This window comes from Chiroxiphia lanceolata, chromosome 1 (genome assembly GCF_009829145.1).
Source record: "Chiroxiphia lanceolata isolate bChiLan1 chromosome 1, bChiLan1.pri, whole genome shotgun sequence".
In the NCBI taxonomy this organism is placed as follows: Eukaryota; Metazoa; Chordata; class Aves; order Passeriformes; family Pipridae; genus Chiroxiphia; species Chiroxiphia lanceolata.
The window spans coordinates 74,913,256-74,930,305 of NC_045637.1; the positions used below are offsets into that span (position 1 = coordinate 74,913,256).

Sequence of the window (17,050 nt, forward strand, 5' to 3'; positions counted from 1 at the left end):
CTCCATGCCTTTTTATACTCAAAAAACTCTTGCTACAGGACGAAGTTAGAAAACTCCCTAAAATAAAAAGCCTGTGGCAATTCTAAATTTTTTCTTTACGAAGGCAGTATTTTATACCTGTGGCCAAGAGTATGTTGGACTACGTCAGGGAAGTTTGACTAACATAACTGCTAAATAAACCACTTTGTATTTTGAGATTGACCACAGGTTTGATATAAGCATCCCAAGATCTCCATTTTAGCACTATGTAGTGATTCTGTTGCTTTACACATTCTGAAATTAAAAAATGCTGTTATATATACATATATAAAAAAGTTTTTAAATCCCTATCCTTCAAATAGGAAAAAACCCTCCATCAAATAGTTCTTACAAGGAGATAGATTAATACCGTATTTTATTATGAGTTAATTCAATGTGTGTGTTTAGACACACCGGAATTATATAGGATGCTAACAACAGCTGGAGTGGGGGAGGGGAGGTGGGTGAGAGGAGAAAGGGGGATGAGGTCTTAACTCCAGTAAGAAACTTGTGTACCTGACTGATAAACTCAGCCAAACTTCTTTATGTATCCTATTTATCTTCAAATCTATTTATGTCACAGAAGAGAACATATGAGCATAGCAGCTGTTACTATAGCAATGAAACTGGGAATTTTGAGAACACAAAAAACCCACCCCTTGAAGGATGCTCAGTTTAGCAGAGAGATGGTTCAGAGAACAGCACACCAGTATCTCACTTCTTAGGATCTGCTCAAAGTCTGCGGTTACACAGACATTAAATCAGCTGTTCCCTAAAGAGCACTTGAAGCCAAATCACCTCTACCTATTACTCGTCACGACTCGGTACACCAGGAGTTCCTGCTAAGTAACCCCAAACTTGTCAAGTACGCCAGAATCGCCTGTAAATCCGGGGAAGCGCGATTCTTTGCAAAAGGCTCACAGGTTCTGATCACAGCAGAGAAGGGATTCGCCATAGTAACAAACCCCCACCCGCACCGCGGGTCACAGCTGGGAGCTTTGCGCGGCGAGCCCCGCACCCCTCGGCACCACGCACACCTGCCCGGCGCCGGGAAGGCGGGACGAGCCGGGAGAAGTCAGGTACTTTCCTCATGCAGCGGGCAGGCAGTCTGCCTCTACGGGCACGAACCGGGATGAAACCCACCCACAATCCTCCCACATACACCGTTTTGCTGTCAAACCCACCCCGCTCCCCCCTCTCCTCGGCCGGCGGCCCTGCCACCCCGCCTCCCGTCTCTCTCGCCCCCCACCGCCTCCGCGCACCCCCCGTCCCCCGCCGCGGACCCGAGGCGCTGCCGGCCGCGGTTTTACCTGCGAGGGAGCCGGGTCTCTGCAGGGTGGCGGTGGCGTACAGCTCCTGGGAGTGCTTGCTGTACTGATCGGCAGCGTGAACCAGCCGCTTGGTAGGCGACAGGGTGGCGTAAGTGCCGATGGTGGAGCTTAACTGGTGGATAGGAGAGGAGGAAATGTTAGACTGGACGGTGGGCGGGGAGGTCACTCGGATGGGGGACGGCGACAGTCCCGCCGAGGAGACGACGATGTTGATGGGCGAGCTGGTGCTGTAGGACTTGGCCAGGCGGCTGGGGGACTGCTTCGGGGAGGAGAGGCGCTGCGCGGTGGCGTAGGCGGCGCCCTCGGCGGCGGAGCCGGCCCGCGGCAGCTTGGTGGGGGAGCCGCCGGGCTGGGCGGGCAGCGGGGAGCTCACCCGCTGCGCCGGCAGCGTGGAGCTGGCGTAGTAGAGCGCGGCGGCGTGCTGGGGCTCGGGCAGGTGGAAGGCGCTGCCGTGGCTGGGCGCGAAGGGCTCCCGCGGCTGCGGGGCGGCGGGCGGCGGCGGCGGCTCCGGGCCGCCCGGGTGGGCGCCGCGGCCCCCCGGGCCCTGCTGCGGGAAGGAAAGGCAGAGGCGTCAGCGGGGGCGGCGGCGGCGAGGGGCGCCCCGCTCCCCCCGGCCCTGCGCGGGGCGCTGCGAGGGGGGGCCCGCTGGCCGGGGAAGCCCCCCAGCCGCCTGCAGCCCCCTCTCTGACCTCGAAGCAGGCCGGCACCCGGCGCCCGCGGGATTACGGGGCTCGTTAATCTGCTAAAGCGTTCCCAGCCTTTTGAGGGGAAAAAAACCTGCCGCCGGCTCGGGCCCAGCGGCGTCGAAAGTCCTCCCGACGGCTGAAGCCGCCACCCGGCCGTGGGGCACAGCGCTCCGGGGCGCCGGAACGCGCTCGCCTACCGACCCCTAAACCAGGCAGAGGTTAGCCCCGGGTCAAATAAATACATACATACAGAGATACGCCCGCGCCCCTTTATTCTGCGTACATTAGAGAAGAGCAGCCGAAACCACGGAAAGGGCTTTAATGGAGTAACTTTCCTCGGTTTCCAGCAATCTCTGTCGGCACGAGGAGAGGCACCGCACCGGGGATTCCCTGTCCCCAGCGGCGACACAACCGCGGCCCCGGCCTCGTATAAAGGGGCGGAGGGAGGGGAATCCCGGGCCAGTTCACGCCGAGCCCCGCCGGCAGCACGGCGAGCGCCCGCCTCGTACTTATTTACGCGGCACGAAGGGGGCGGGAGGTACGGGAGGAGCTGCCGGGGCCGGGCCCTCCCTCGGGCCGCATCCAGCGGGGAATCTGCATCCGGATAGAGGAAGGGAGCTCCTCGCACGGACCGACTGGCCGCGGGCAGGGCAGCGCTAAATTCTTCCTAAGGCCAGTAATTGAAGGGGGCTGGGCAGAAGGAGCGAGTGAAAATCCTCGGGAGATGCCGCCTATGAGAAATTTCGGTTATGTGCCTGAGCAGCTTCTGGAGCCGCAGAGGATGGAGCTCGCCCTCACACATAGACGGCTTTCCCTTTTTTTATCGAGGATCTTAAGCTTAGGAGAACATCTGTGAATCTGGTAACATTAAAATCCTCTCATAACTGCACCCCGCAGTGAGCGAGAGTTCAGCACTCTGTTGGAAGATGCACTCTTGGATTCAGACACTATTTTTTTCTGGTTATGCAGGGGATTTACTTGAAACCCCAGAAAGCGCTCCACATCCTCAGAATTGACAGTGTAGTTTGGATCGGTCTGACCAGTGCTTCCCTGGAACACATACACACACCTCAGATACTGATTTCCTTAGCGAGAAGAGGCTTTAAAATGTGAATACTGAATTTTGTGACTCAATGCAAAGAGGTGTGGTGAATGCCAAGAGCAGCATTGTTATACATTTAAATAACAATGTGGTTTTTTAGTAGCCTCCTACAGAAAAAAAAGAAAAAAACCCCAAACAAGTAAGCAAAAGCACCATGTTCCTCATACGAAATTTGATTTATTTTCACTAGGATACTCAATAAAGGATTTGATCAGGAACTGAGGACAAGGTAACTAATCAGAGCAAAGAATAAACAAGGTTTTAAATGCCAGAAATGTGTACTTCTACCTATGTATGCCCACTGGGAATTTTTCTGTACTTTTTTCACTTAAATTTACTCAAATGCCTTGCATCTGGGGGAAGAATAGGTATTTTCCTAGACAACGACAAGAAACAAGGTTTTAAAGAAGCTGCTCCTGGTGCTTTGTTCTCAGTTGTTAGCAGCAGGGAAGAAACTACACCACTTAGAGCGTTCAGGCCTCTCAAGGGAGCACTGCCAGACCCAAACCTCACTGGCTTCTTGAGGTTTTGCACCTCATCAAGAGCAATGGCTTTACAGATAAATGAAGTGTAAACTGTTCCCTCGAGGTGCTCTGTGTGGTAACTCCCTGGTGAGCAAGTGGATCACAGATGTAAGTAGCCTGCTCTCTTTTGAGTTGGACTGTTCTGATTGCAGCAGGGAGTTACAAACACCACAGCATCAAGTACAAGCCTTGAAAGTTTAAAAAATGAGCATCAAGTGCAAGTTACTCATTTGAAAGACTCCTGACAAAAACCAGGAAGGCCAACTCTAGGAACATCAACGAACTTTTAAAAGCTACTTTCATGCTGAGCTACTTACCTTATCTGCTTTAAACTGGGAAGAAGGGCTACTCTGCAACTGACTGTCCAATAATGTATTTGACAGGAGTACAGTTTTCACTTTCCAGGTTTAGACTATATGGTATCAACTTTTATGAAACAAAAACAGGCCAGCATGATTTAACACAACATGGACAGAGCAAATTCTGCACATAACGAAAGGTCATTTAAACCAGCTACATTATCAATTGATATTTCTTAATTTTACTTTTTGGACTGTTAAGTGGCATAATAATTTATTTTGTAATAAACACTGTTCCAAAAATACAGTCTTCTGCAATAGTACCAGTGCAACACACTGCTAACATACTGATAACTTGGACAGTTTTGTCTTGATCATAAGGATTTTACACAAGCACTATCATCATGTATACAAAATTTCTTTTTCTAATCTGCTTCTACGCTGCTTGATGTGTCAAGGATTTAGAGTAATTAATTTCAAGTAAACCAGTGTTTTTCCATATTCCTGATAAATCTCTATAAAGCTGTAGGCATTCTACAGGTACTAATTCAAAAAAAAAAACAACAAAAAAATCCAATTTCATGACTTTGTTATAGGGAATAAAGTGTAGTGGTGGGACACAAGAATTAAATGCTTAATTAGAAATGCAGTGTATAGCCCTTCTTAAAAAGCTAAGCATTTGCTCTGTGTGAAGTAGAGAACTTTTGGATGAACAGATTGTAATGAAAACATTAGCATGCAGTATCTTCTAGGATGTGACTAATCTCAGACCTGTCTTAAATGTACCATGAGGTTCTTATATTTTTTCAAAGGGACAAGTGTACAGTAACATTCTCCATGCATGTTTTCGGAGGCAACATGTGTTTGGTTTCTCCTTGTGTTTCTCCCAGTCTGTTGCTTAAGACAGCCATACAGACGTCATTGTTCATCCTGCAATGTGACATTATACTTCATATAGAAGAATAAATTACAATAGTATTTTTCTTTTTATCCATTGTTGTCAACCTGATAACAAAACTGTGTTTAAGCTAATAAACTGAGCACAAATTTGTTTCCCAATTATTATATCCTCCTGCATTAACCTGTTTCAAAGATGTGAATAAAAATCAAGGGCTTTCTTACTGCAGGCATATAAATACCCATTCTAAGACACAGAGATTTCATTTTTCTGGTATCTCAAAGAAAAGTAGCCTTGATTATTTGGATTCAATGTATGGATTCTGGTATATCCTTCCTAATAGCAGGAATTTGTGAAAAAAACCCCATGAGAACATATCTACAGCTATGAAAATATTTTCTTCCCCATTTAATCTTACAAAGATCATTTTCCACTGATATATACGAAATAGGATCTGTAGAACTTTCTATAGAAAATTACTGAGGGTGTCCAGTTAGGTTATAGGAGACTAGACAACAGTCTAACTGTTGTTTGCCTGTTCATTCAAGCATTTAATGCACTAAATCCTCCAGTAAAATAGCTTTTTTTTTTTTTTTTTACAATTCCAATTGAAAATGTAAATCAGAATTGAAACATTAACCAAAAAAGAGTAAAGGAAAGAGTGCAAGACAGGATTTCTGTTTTATGGAGTGGAATTGAGAGGGGCAAATAACTATGTTGACTTATTTATTCTGCAGAAAATTTTTTCATGGATAAGGAATTACAAAATCCTAGATGACTAGACAGTTTACGTGAAACTTTGGGGTCAGCTGCTAATTACTGAAACAGCAGCACATTGATTCTTGGAGATTGGTCCCAGAGGGAAAAATGGTGTGTAACACTAGCAAAACCTGAATAGCAAAAATCTTGGAGAACAAGATGACCATTATGATGTCAGCAGGTACAGCAAATCTATTTGATGTATCAGCTATAATCCCTTCAGACCATTTGCTTCTTAGAGATGTGAAAACACAAACACAAAACCTGCTGGGCTCTGTGTATCTATGCTGCATAATTCACAGGTACTAAGAAACGGAACTTCTGTCAGTGCAACCACCTGAGTCTTAGAACTAAAACCAGAAAAGCCTTCATAGTAATTTCATTAGAATGAGATAATGATGCAATTTCCAGGAAAATGCTGGAAAATTTGAATCATGGTACTAGTTAACTTTGAGAAATGAAAATTTGCACTCAGTGTGCTTTGTACTTCTCTGACAGGTAACAGAAGAAACTGAAAAGTTATGTTAGGTTTGAGTCAGTCTACATGCCCATGTTAGGTCTGGATGAAATTCTATTCACAAGTATTTTTAGTTTAGCATTAAATGCCAGCATAAGCTTTCAGCTTGCTTTGCTCTCTGGAACTTTCAGCGATCTCTTGGCTCATAAAATCTCAAACAAGGTCATATCTCATGAATCCAAACAGTCATATGTAGCACACTGATGCCCAGGTGAAGACCCTTTCTCTTGATTCTAGGGAGGATTTTCGAATTGTATGCTCAAGTTGAGTGGAAGACATTCCTCCAGACTGCTTAAGCTTTTGAATATTGGTGTGTGTTGCTGGCTTTAGGCAGAAAACTTGATCATCCTTACTATGGTTTTTGAGAGACACCCTAAGGGTGCAGGTCTGTTTCACAATCTCAGTTATGCTCTGTGCTGTTTCAGAGACTGCAAGACTTGCCAGTCTATTGAGGGCTACTTTTTTTTTCTGTCAGCCCAAAGAACCTTTCATAAGGCTTCACTCAAGGTATCACTCTGCTCTGGTTCAATGCCTCTATCAAAACTCTTACATAGCGTAGATGAGGGCATGGAAAATTCTTAACATTCTCTAGTCTTTGGGATGCACACTTCAGTCTTTGGGCAGGACCTGAAGAAGGGCCATTCTTCTGCAGGACTGCTTTAATGTCATTTTTAAGTTCCTGACCTAGCATCAAGAAGATGCTACCTATGTTCAAATGTACTTATACAATAATAGATGCCAGACTATCCTCTGGATCCCTCAAATGTGTCCTATTCCATCTGTTTCTTCTGAGTTTGTTCCATTATTCCACTCCAAACATTCCAACACCATTAGGAAAATTTGTCAGCCTACCTGATCCTGATCTTGAAGGCCACACATATAGATGAAGGTAGGTAATATTATCGTAGTTTTTTACATCCAGAAATAGAATTGTGTGAGATCCTTTCAGTGTCCAGAGATGGTTTTAAAGCAGCAGTGAAAGCTGCAATCATTACCTATTGTAGGATCAAACCAGCACTGCAGATCTTCACTGCCATAAACTCTACCAGTGAATTGTTCTCTGAGTGCTGTAATAAGAGTAATCTGTTTTAAGATTTCATCTGTTTCTGTAATGACAGAAAACTTCTCACGTTCACACTTAGAATCCAGTTATTAAACTTATCATCATCTGCTATATCCTATCAGAAGTTAAGAACTTATTTTAGGTTTTGTCTGGATAGTTTTTGAAGCAGCCTATCATCTTGTGGCCAGTATACAGTTTCTGCTTGACAACTGAACACATTCTAGCACTCATTTGCTCATGAATTAAATAGGGCTAGTGAGCTGTGGTGGTCTGATGAATGACAAACTTATGACTTGTTTATAGGAAAAAGAGTATAGACAAGTTAGAAAATTAAATGTTTTCAAGGTGGTTTTTTTTAACATCTTCATTTTCCATCTTCTTTTTGGTTTTTAGAGTTTTTCAATTCTGTGTCAGCTTATTCAGTCCAGAAGCATCAGAAGCATGGGATAATACACAGTAGGGATTTACCTATGTTGCTGCCTCAGCCTCTGAAAAGACTGCAGCATCACCAAAAGCTAAACAAGTCCTCATCCAGAAATGTAAACTCCCTTTTCTCTTCCCTTGCAAACACATGGTAGAATACGTTATGTTTATATTCCTATGGTATCTACAATGTAAAATGACCACTCTTCTCAAGATTACAGTAAACCTGGTTATTCTCAAGTTACATTGTCCAAATAGAAGATTAATTTTTGAGCAACTCATCTGCAAAATCTGCTAGTTTTCTTTTTATAAACCACACTTATTAATAGAGGATATATCAGCATCTGGACACCAAGTTTGAAAAGCTGTTTTCAGTGGGGAAGCAGAGTAATTCCCTGCCAGAGGAGCAGTTTTTGCTATGAAATCCTATTCCAGTAGAATTTAGAAGATAAAAGTTTTGTGTTCTAAAGCACAGGAAAAACTCTATGATCTATAATGAACTCCACCAAATTGACAAAAATGTTAGATTGCACTTTGCAGCACTATACAGGAAGTCCCAAGACTAATTAGTTTCTCTTTTTTATACAATTGCATTTTCACAAATTGTTCTTGCTGTCACAGCTGGCCTTGGGACTATTTACATTTTTTTGCATGCATTTGGGCTATCACTTATGTTGAGAGATAGCTATATTCCTTGCACACAAATACCAAAGGAAATTATCACAATCTGAGCAGTTTCAACTCCTGAGGCTTATTTTAATTATAATAGGGATAGCAAAACAATTCCAAGAATTGACTTTTTTTTCCTCCTTAATTGTGGGATCAGCAATGGTCATATTCAGAACTTTTTAATTTTGACTTTTGAATCTTCCTTTTCTTGGTTACTTCTTTTAAGCCTCCCTTATATGCTTTTTATGGCATTAATTCATAGTTTATATGGCAGTTTGTTAGTAATTTCAAAATATATTTTAGTTGATCTGAAGTTGTCAGATTGCAGGATCATGGTGTGAAAAATTATTAAGTTCTCTGAGTTGTTTTCCTGCAGGAACATCTACCACACAATGTGAAGGAAAATAAGAAGAAAACCTATTTTCTGCCCTCTATACCAAGAAAAATAGGATAGGAAAGGTTGCCTTACTAACTTACTAGTTACATTTCTGAAGGAAACCAGTTCTCTATGAAGTGGATTGTTCATGAGAGCTTCTCATATCTAAGCAATGGCTTTCAGTGTAATTTCAAAGATGGAAATCTACATCATTATTTTTTCTCCCTCCATAAATTCAAAATAACAAAATAACAAAATTTATATAAAGAATATAATTATTTCTAACTTCTATATAACTGCATAATTTTCCTTCCTGCCTTTTTTAAAAAATAGATTCTTTCTCCTTCCCCTCTCATTTCTTTGTTTTTGCTTCTGTTGCTCTCATAACCTGCTCCCTTTTCATGGTCTTACTTTTTTCAGTCTCCTGAAGGACTTCAACACAGTTTTTCAGGTGAACCTCCGGGGTACAATGCTTTTCAAAAAGCACAACTCCAGATGACACTTTTTCACAACATTCACTTGGAGAAACTGGCTTCCCATGGCATGGCTGGGTGCACTCTTTGCTATGTTGAAACCTGGCTGGATAGCTGGGGCAACAGTGTGGTGATGAATGGTGCTACACTGAGTTGGTGGCCTGCCACTAGTGGGGCTCCCCAAGGCTCAGTACTGGGGAGAGTTCTGTTTAATATTTTTACTGATGATCTGGACATGGGGATCAAGTGTACCCTAAGTCAATTTGCAGACAAAACCAAGTTCAATAGGAGTGTTGGTCTGCTGGAGGGTAGGAAGGCTCTGCAGAGGGATCTGAACAGGCTATTATCAATGGGGTGAGGCCAGTTCTGTGAGGTTACATGAGACAAAGTGCTGGGTCCTGCACTTGGGCCACAATGGAGCACTACAGGTTGGGGAAGAGTGGCTGGAAAGTGGCCCAGCAGAAAAGGAGGTGTTGGTCAACAGCCAGCTGAACATGAGCCAGCAATGTGCCCAGGTGGCCAAGAAGGACAAGAGCATCCTGGTTTGTATCAGGAATAGTGTGGCCAAAAGCAGTGATCATCCCCCTGTGTTCAGCACTGGTGAGGCCACACCTTGAATCCTGTGTTCAGTTCTGGACCCCTCACTACAAGAAAGACACTGAGGCTGTGGAGCGGGTCTGGAGAAGGGCAACATTGCTGGGGAAGGGTCTAGAACACAAGTCTTAGGAGGAGCAGCTGAGGGACCTGGGGTTGTTTAGTCTGGAGAAGAGAAGGCTCAGGGGTGATCTTATCACTCTCTACAACTACCTGAAAGGAGGTTGTAGCCAGGCTGTCTCTTCTGCCAGGTAAGGAGTGATATGACAAGAGGAAATAGCCTCAAGCTGCACCAGCTGAGGTTCAGGTTGGACACCAGGAAGAATTTTTCACTGGAAGGGTTGTTGAGTCATGATCCCTAAGGGTATTTAGAAGACATGCAGATGTGGCGCTTGGGGACATGTTTTAGTGATGACCTTGGCAGTGCTGGGTTAGTGGTTGGACTCCATGTTTTTAGAGGTCTTTTCTAACCTAAAAGATCCTATGAAAAAGATGCATCTACCTATTTTGAAATTAAATTTAACTGTGCTTTATATCATTTTTAAGTCTTAGAGGACAGGGAGCTTTTCTGAGCAAATTGAGAGAATAGGATATTGTATGTCTCTTGGTATGCCATAAACTGAGCAATGACTATAATACTTGAAATCTCTTAGCAATTTAAGGCTTTGAAATTCAAATACTACTGTCCTCTACAGAATCCTGAATTATGAAATGTCCCAGTGTCACACTGAGATGATCTGCTTTGCTGGGATGGTAAAAATCGAAACAGAGAACATAACCTGTGCTGACCAATGCAACCCAGTCAGACTTTGTTTATGAATGAAAGCATGAACACTTCTAGAAATTTTTTTCTAAATTGAAGCTTAACTTCCTAGTGAGAGGCTTTGATGTCACAGTAAAAAGCACAGAAGGTGAGAGGGTTACATATAAGAGCCAGGAAGGGCCCTGTAGACAGGCAGAGAGATTTACAAAATTTTCATGAGTATCTGAAACAATCTTTCAAAATGTTTCAAATGTACAGGTTGAAGCTGGTTGAACCTGAGAAGCTGGTTGTTTTGCAATACGGGGTAAAAAAAGTTATTCTTACGCTTGGGATTAGGCCACAGCATCAGGTGATGCATGATATCTCAAGCGGGTTTCTCATCTGGTGTCAGCATGGCTTTGTTTTTGTTTCCTGGCACTTACTGCTTTCAGTAATATGCTCATACCAAAGCTGGCAGGTCCTAAACCTTAGTATGGGCTGCTAATCAGCAGAGTCACAGAAATTTGCTTTCAAAATTAAATGCTTAAACATGCTATTACCAGAAAATATATGCAACCAAGTAAGTAAAACTGGCATGTAAATCTCCTTTTTAATCAGGATTACTTTATTACTATGCAAGTCAACCCACTATAGATTTACAAAAATTAAGATGGTAACTCCACCCTGCTGCAGGTGTGTTGAACAAGACAGAAAGCAAAGGCAGAAATTTAGGTGCAGGCAAGCACTGAACAGCTCTGTTTCCTGGGAGGTACTCCACACAATTTCAGATGTGAGAGACCCCAATTCATTAGGAGACATACCTGACTGTAGCTCTGGATGGCACCTCTGGCCTGACTGCTGCGTGACGGGAGCTGGGCAGCCGCTGTTTCACCCAGGGCAAGAGTCTGGTTGCTGTGGTAGCTGGCTGAGTACTGGAAAGACCCTTCAGGTTTGGAATTGAGCTGGAGTGCACTCTGGGAGAGGAGGCTGGGCCCTGTGAGGACAGGATTTGAGAGCAGTCAGAAAGCCTCAGTGAAAGAGCATACCTGTATTATCTGTCAAGTGAGTCTTGAAATTATCAGATGTATCTGGCTTCAGATTTTCAGTTTTGCTTGTCAGTAATAAAAATCACGTACATTACTTTGTTTCTTTATCACTCAGTCATCATCATTATTGTGTTCAAGCAACAGACCATATTGCTTTCTTTGCAAGAAATATATGGTTTCGACTGGTGAAGAAATTCTATGCTTAAACAAACCCAACTGTACTATTTGATAAAGAAATCTTGCTTTTCAACTCACAAGAGTTGATGAGGGCTTTTTCCCCCCTAAGGATAAGCCTTGTTTATTTCACTTAATTATATCCAGTCGTTCTGCCTGGGAAATACTAACTTGTCCCTCCGTGGGCCCTCAGCACATTACATCTATTGATTACTGCCACTCTGTCCTATACACACAGTGATGTAATACTTTGGTGCCTGTAGGGATGGATGGCAGCCTTTAAAATAATAATTGCTCCTTTCATCATGCAGGACACACCCTGATCTTGGTGAATCTTTGAGGACCGTTTTGTCAGCCTATCTTACCTTCTCCATCACAGCACTGCATGACAGGAGAGCCAAGTGTAGGCAGGGAGCTTAAACTGGGGCTGCCAAACTGCCAGGACCACAAACATCAACACTTCCCACAGTTATTTGGTAGTTCCGTGAAACTAAAACCTGTTCTAATATTCATTAAGTTCACGTACAAGTGATTTAGCTTACTGCGTGCCCATAGCAAATTTCCCAATTTTTGCCCTTAGACCATATATCAGACAGGGAACAGTCTTGTTTTCATGCAGAGATCAAGTGCACCCTCAGCAAATTTGCAGATGACACCAAGCTGAGTGGTGCAGTTGACATACCTGAAGGATGGGATGCCACCCAGAGGAACCTGGGAAAGTTCAAGGAGTGGGCACATGAGAATTACATGTGCGGTTTAAGATGACCAATGCAAGGTGCTGCATCTGGATCAGGGCAACTCCTGGTATCAATAAAAGCTGAGCCAAGAAGGACTTGGGGGTGCTGATGGATGAGAGGCTGGTCATGATACAGCAATGTGAGGTCACAGCCGAGAAAGCCAGTTGTGTCCTGGGCTGCATCCAAAGCAGTGTGGCCAGCAGGTCGAGTAAGGGGATTCTGCCCCTCTACTCTGCTCTGGTGAGATCCCACCTGGAGTGCTGCATCCAGCTCTGGGGTTCCCAGCACAGGAGGAATGTCTGTTGGAGCAAGTCCAGAGGAGGGCCACAAAGATGATTGGAGGGCTAGAGCACCTCTCCTCTAAGGAAAGGCTGAGAGAATTAGGATTGTTCAGTCTGGAAAAGAAAAGGCTTCAGGGTGACCTAATTGTGGTGTTAAAGTATCTGAAGGGAGTCTACAAGAAAGACTGAGAGAGACTTTTTACAAGTAACAGGACAAGGGGGTATTGCTTCACACTGACAGAGCAGGTTCAGATTAGACATTAGTAAAAAATTTGTCCCTGTAAGGGTGGTGAAACTTGGGTACAGGTTGCCCAGAGAAGCTGTGGATGCCCCATCCACAGAAGTGTTCAAGGCCAGGTCAGATGGGGCTTTGAGCTACCTGGTCTAGTGGTAGGTGTCCCTGTCCACGGCAGGGGGGTTGGAACTAGATGATCTTTAAGGTTCCTTCCAACTCAAACCATTCTGTGATTCTATGATACATGAAGAGCTAAATTAAAGAATACCCGCTTAATTCTCTTCTATGTCTCCAGTGATTTTAGTCTCTGCTGTCAGGGCCCAGCAAGTGAAATACAAGAGGAGAGAAAAGGGTTGTACCATGGCCATTGCATGGGCTACAGAGAAGTCTACCTTCAGCCCCACAGGTACATCTACAGCACACTCAGTGGCTCCACAGGGATGACAGATTTATCTTCTGGTTAGCACTAACAAGCTCATGAGAGCACAGAAGGTCACACAAACCTTAAGGGATGTGAAATGATTACGATGATTTTGCTCCTACAGAACATGTGAAAAGTTCAGGTTTCCAAAGACTCATGATGGAAAAATTCCAAAGAATCTACCACAAGTAAGTTCCAGTACATTTCTGATACAAAGGTAATTTTTATGACCTTTAAGTCTTTACTATGAAGATCTACAGCTGCTCCAAAAAGATTACTGCTTAGAAAATGTGCAAACAACCCCATCCCCAAAATACATGGAGAGTATTTTTTTCTCTAGCCTGTTTCTCAGATATGGCAGAACCATTATAACTGCTATATTCCAAAATCCAACCCAAACTGCTCATATTATAAACAAATCGTAGTAGGCTATGTAAAGTGGAAGTGTTTGCATCTAAATGTAGTCTGGGATTATGATACTATTTTACATATCAACACAATTTATACTGCAAAGTCAACTGCATTCATCAGAACATTCCAGATACAGGACAAATTTAGAACATAAGTACTGGTCCCTGTATTTCCTTCAGAAGTACAGAAGGAGGCAGGGCTCCATGTATGCTTGTGAGGTTTGTAAAAATGTATCACATCCACAGAGGAGCTGAATTTAATCCTGCATGGGTGCTTATAAATCCAGCATTTGGTAGATTTCCATTCCCTGATGCTGCAAATAGGGTTTACAAAGCATTTCCCATTTAACTGGTTTTGTTGCCATTTTTCTTCTTAATTGAAAGAAATTGCTTCACAGATTTTTTTTTTAAGAGCATAAAGAAAATACATGCTTAGTTATAAAATATATCTGTAGGCTTTATTTTAATCTTTTGGATTTTGAGTTTTCACTGAGAATTTGTCTGTGATCAAGTGATGAACAAGATCAAGTTCAGAAAATTCACAAAAGCATAACTTTCCCATGAGAAGCAAAAGTTGCAGCAAGAAAGCAATTTTTGTGCATGAAAGTGTTTGTACTCATTCTGAAAGTAATTATGCTGTGACATTTCTAAAGCTTAAATAATGATTAAACTATCACATGCTATGAACGCAATATGTTTAAATTTTCATTGCATCTGGCTTTCAAGTGCTGCTTTCCTATTACTGTGGCTCACTAGGGGATTTACATCACCATCTAGAAACACATACATGGGTTCCCTGCTCCATTTAGTTTAAACACTTCCATGCACTTAAAGAAACTTATCCAATCCATTGAAAAAAAAAAAAAGAATGTAAAAAGTTTAGAGCGTATGGTTTTAATTTCACTAAAATACTCTATTGCAGTTTTTATTTTGTACCTTAACAAGCATTAATGAAAAATTAAAACATATTTACATTTCAATAGTTACAAAGTAATTTGAGAGACACATCCAGATAGATATTTTAAATAAACCTAGAATTGTAAATAAGCCCAAGCAAACACAGAATAGAGTAGTAGCTGCCCACCTCTAAGTAGCCAAGTCTAAACTCAGCATACAAACTATAAGATATATTTGAGATCAATCAACATGATCTTGAAAAAAACACAAGTTCCTTTTTCAGGATTTAGGGACTACAAGCAGTCCTGCCTTGTCCGATAGGGAAAAAAATTGTTTGCTTTTCTCATTAACATTCTTGAGATTTCAATCTGAAGGTAAAGCCAAACCTTCTGAAAAGCCTGCAGCTCATCTAGAAGAGAAGTTTATTTCTTTCTATATGCTGATGGCTCTTGACAACAACTTACTGTTTCTTTCTGGATAAAATTTAAACTCTGTTGTGTTGGTATAAGAAAGAGTTCATCCAACTATTTTTCATTTGTTTTCAGAATAGTTAAGGCAGATGGAAATTCTCTATTTTCAGCTAGGCACTTGATATCACTAGTTAACTGCTAGCACAATTCAGTCTTAATTGTTCCTTTAATGAGCCATAACTAAATACAAATATTCAATTTAAAACAAACCCTTTTGGCTTCATAAGGTTTAGTATAGCAGGTATTGATGATTTGCAGTATTGCTTTAAAAATTTGCACTACATTTTGTATCTATTTGGGAGTATGAGGAAGATATAATTACCTGGTTTCCCTCATATTTTTCACCACCACATTAAAAAAAAAAATCTTTTTCTTTGTGAAAGAGTATTAGTGTTGGATTATTCATAGTTGATAGTGCCAATTTTTCACTGATTCAGTTAGTGCCACTTTCCTCCTGCATTCAAATAGTCAGATTAGAGTAAAAATTCAGGAAATAAAGTCAGAGCCATCATACTGCAAGAGATGCTGCTGTGGACTGACTTCAAATGATGGTGCAGGATATAGTAATCAACTTGTCTCTCGTTTGGTGGACAGGTTCTGCAGACAATACCTTCCTCTTCCTCTTAACCTTGAGCAGACCAGTGTGCAAGCCTCCCCAGGCTGTTCACCTTGGTCTCTATAACCCAGATCAGTAAGGAGCTTGAGGGAGAGGTTGTGTGTCTAGCTTGTGACACTAAGTGCACTTGAGTTGTGGAAAGCTGCTGGAGCACAGAGAAGACCAGACAAGAAGAAAACAAACAGATGAAGATGGAGGATGTGCCTACATCAGGAGCCAACCCACAATGAAACTTCAGAGGTGATGGAGACCAGAGGACTTTTCAGAGAAGGAAAACAGGAATTTCTTTTGTGGTTTGGAGACCCAGGTGACAGGCGTGGCAGGGTTAGAGGAAAATGAATCTCCCATTCAGGCAGGGAGGGGGAAGTGCAGACTTCTTGTGAAGCCCGTTTCCTTAGTTTATATTACTCACCCCTCTTACTATCAGTTATGTTGGCTATTATATGGCTATTATTTTTCTATTTCAAAACTTATTATCTTAAGAGATCTGGATGACCTGAGAGTCTTGCACACTTCAAGTTAAACAGGGAAGACCTCAGCCCTACCCCGAGTTCTATTGCTAAAGAGAGCAGCACTGAAGCCCAGGCTTGCTGTCTTCCTGCCATACTTCATTTGACAAAATAAGCATAGCATGGCATTACACTGAACAGGCTGATTTGTGGCATTTAGTACCCTGCATGTGGCCATAAATGTAACCTGGTGAGCTACAGGCTCCATTACAAACCACAGTAGAAGGAGAGCTCCCACAGCATCTACCTGCTTCTGCCAAGGGGGAACAGGGGGAAGCAGGAGCCAAAAGTTCCAGGATGAGCCCCTTGAGGCGCAGCTGGGGTTGTTCTGCGCCCAGCTCACCCTGTGAGGGACAGGGTACTGTGCTGGCAGTATCCTTTCATGAGCCACTGCTTTTATTTCTGAAAATGCAATGTGCAATGTTGCAATAAGGTGCAGTGTAGCTATTTAAAAAACAAACCAAGGAAGTGAGTGGTCTTAGATGACGAGACTATTATTAATTCAAGGACATCACAGTAACAGTTGATTACGGGAAACTGAAGTGACACAAAGAATCCAGGCTACTATTATCATTCATGGCTGACTCAAAAATGGGGCAAAAACTGTGAAATTGTGAAAGTACTTGACCTTTTTATTTTCAACTGCAATATTTTCTTTGGAAATGAAGTATTTTACCCATCATTTCTGCTCTCTTCAAACCACCTCCGCTCCCTTCTTATGTCATGCAGAGGAAAAAATCAACGACCAAGCCAACCAAGAAAAAGAATCACAAACTAAAA

The 17,050-nt window shown here is 42.7% G+C and overlaps 1 protein-coding gene across 13 annotated transcripts in view; it reads right to left on the minus strand.

Moving 5' to 3' along the window:
• Positions 1-17,050, minus strand: part of CTNND2 (catenin delta 2) — a 629,184-nt gene that overhangs the window by 262,863 nt on the left and 349,271 nt on the right. For 8 of the 13 annotated variants that reach the window (XR_004356187.1, XM_032683400.1, XM_032683379.1 and 5 more), the window contains 2 exons: positions 11,296-11,468; positions 1,329-1,896 (listed from right to left, as the gene is read on the minus strand). Coding sequence is in view for 12 of the 13 variants with exons in the window: in XM_032683400.1 (XP_032539291.1) it covers positions 1,329-1,896; positions 11,296-11,468 (741 nt within the window). In the remaining variant the exon portion in view is untranslated. The remainder of the gene's footprint in view (positions 1-1,328; positions 1,897-11,295; positions 11,469-17,050) is intronic. The other 5 variants (XM_032683409.1, XM_032683389.1, XM_032683419.1 and 2 more) reach the window with 2 other exon arrangements.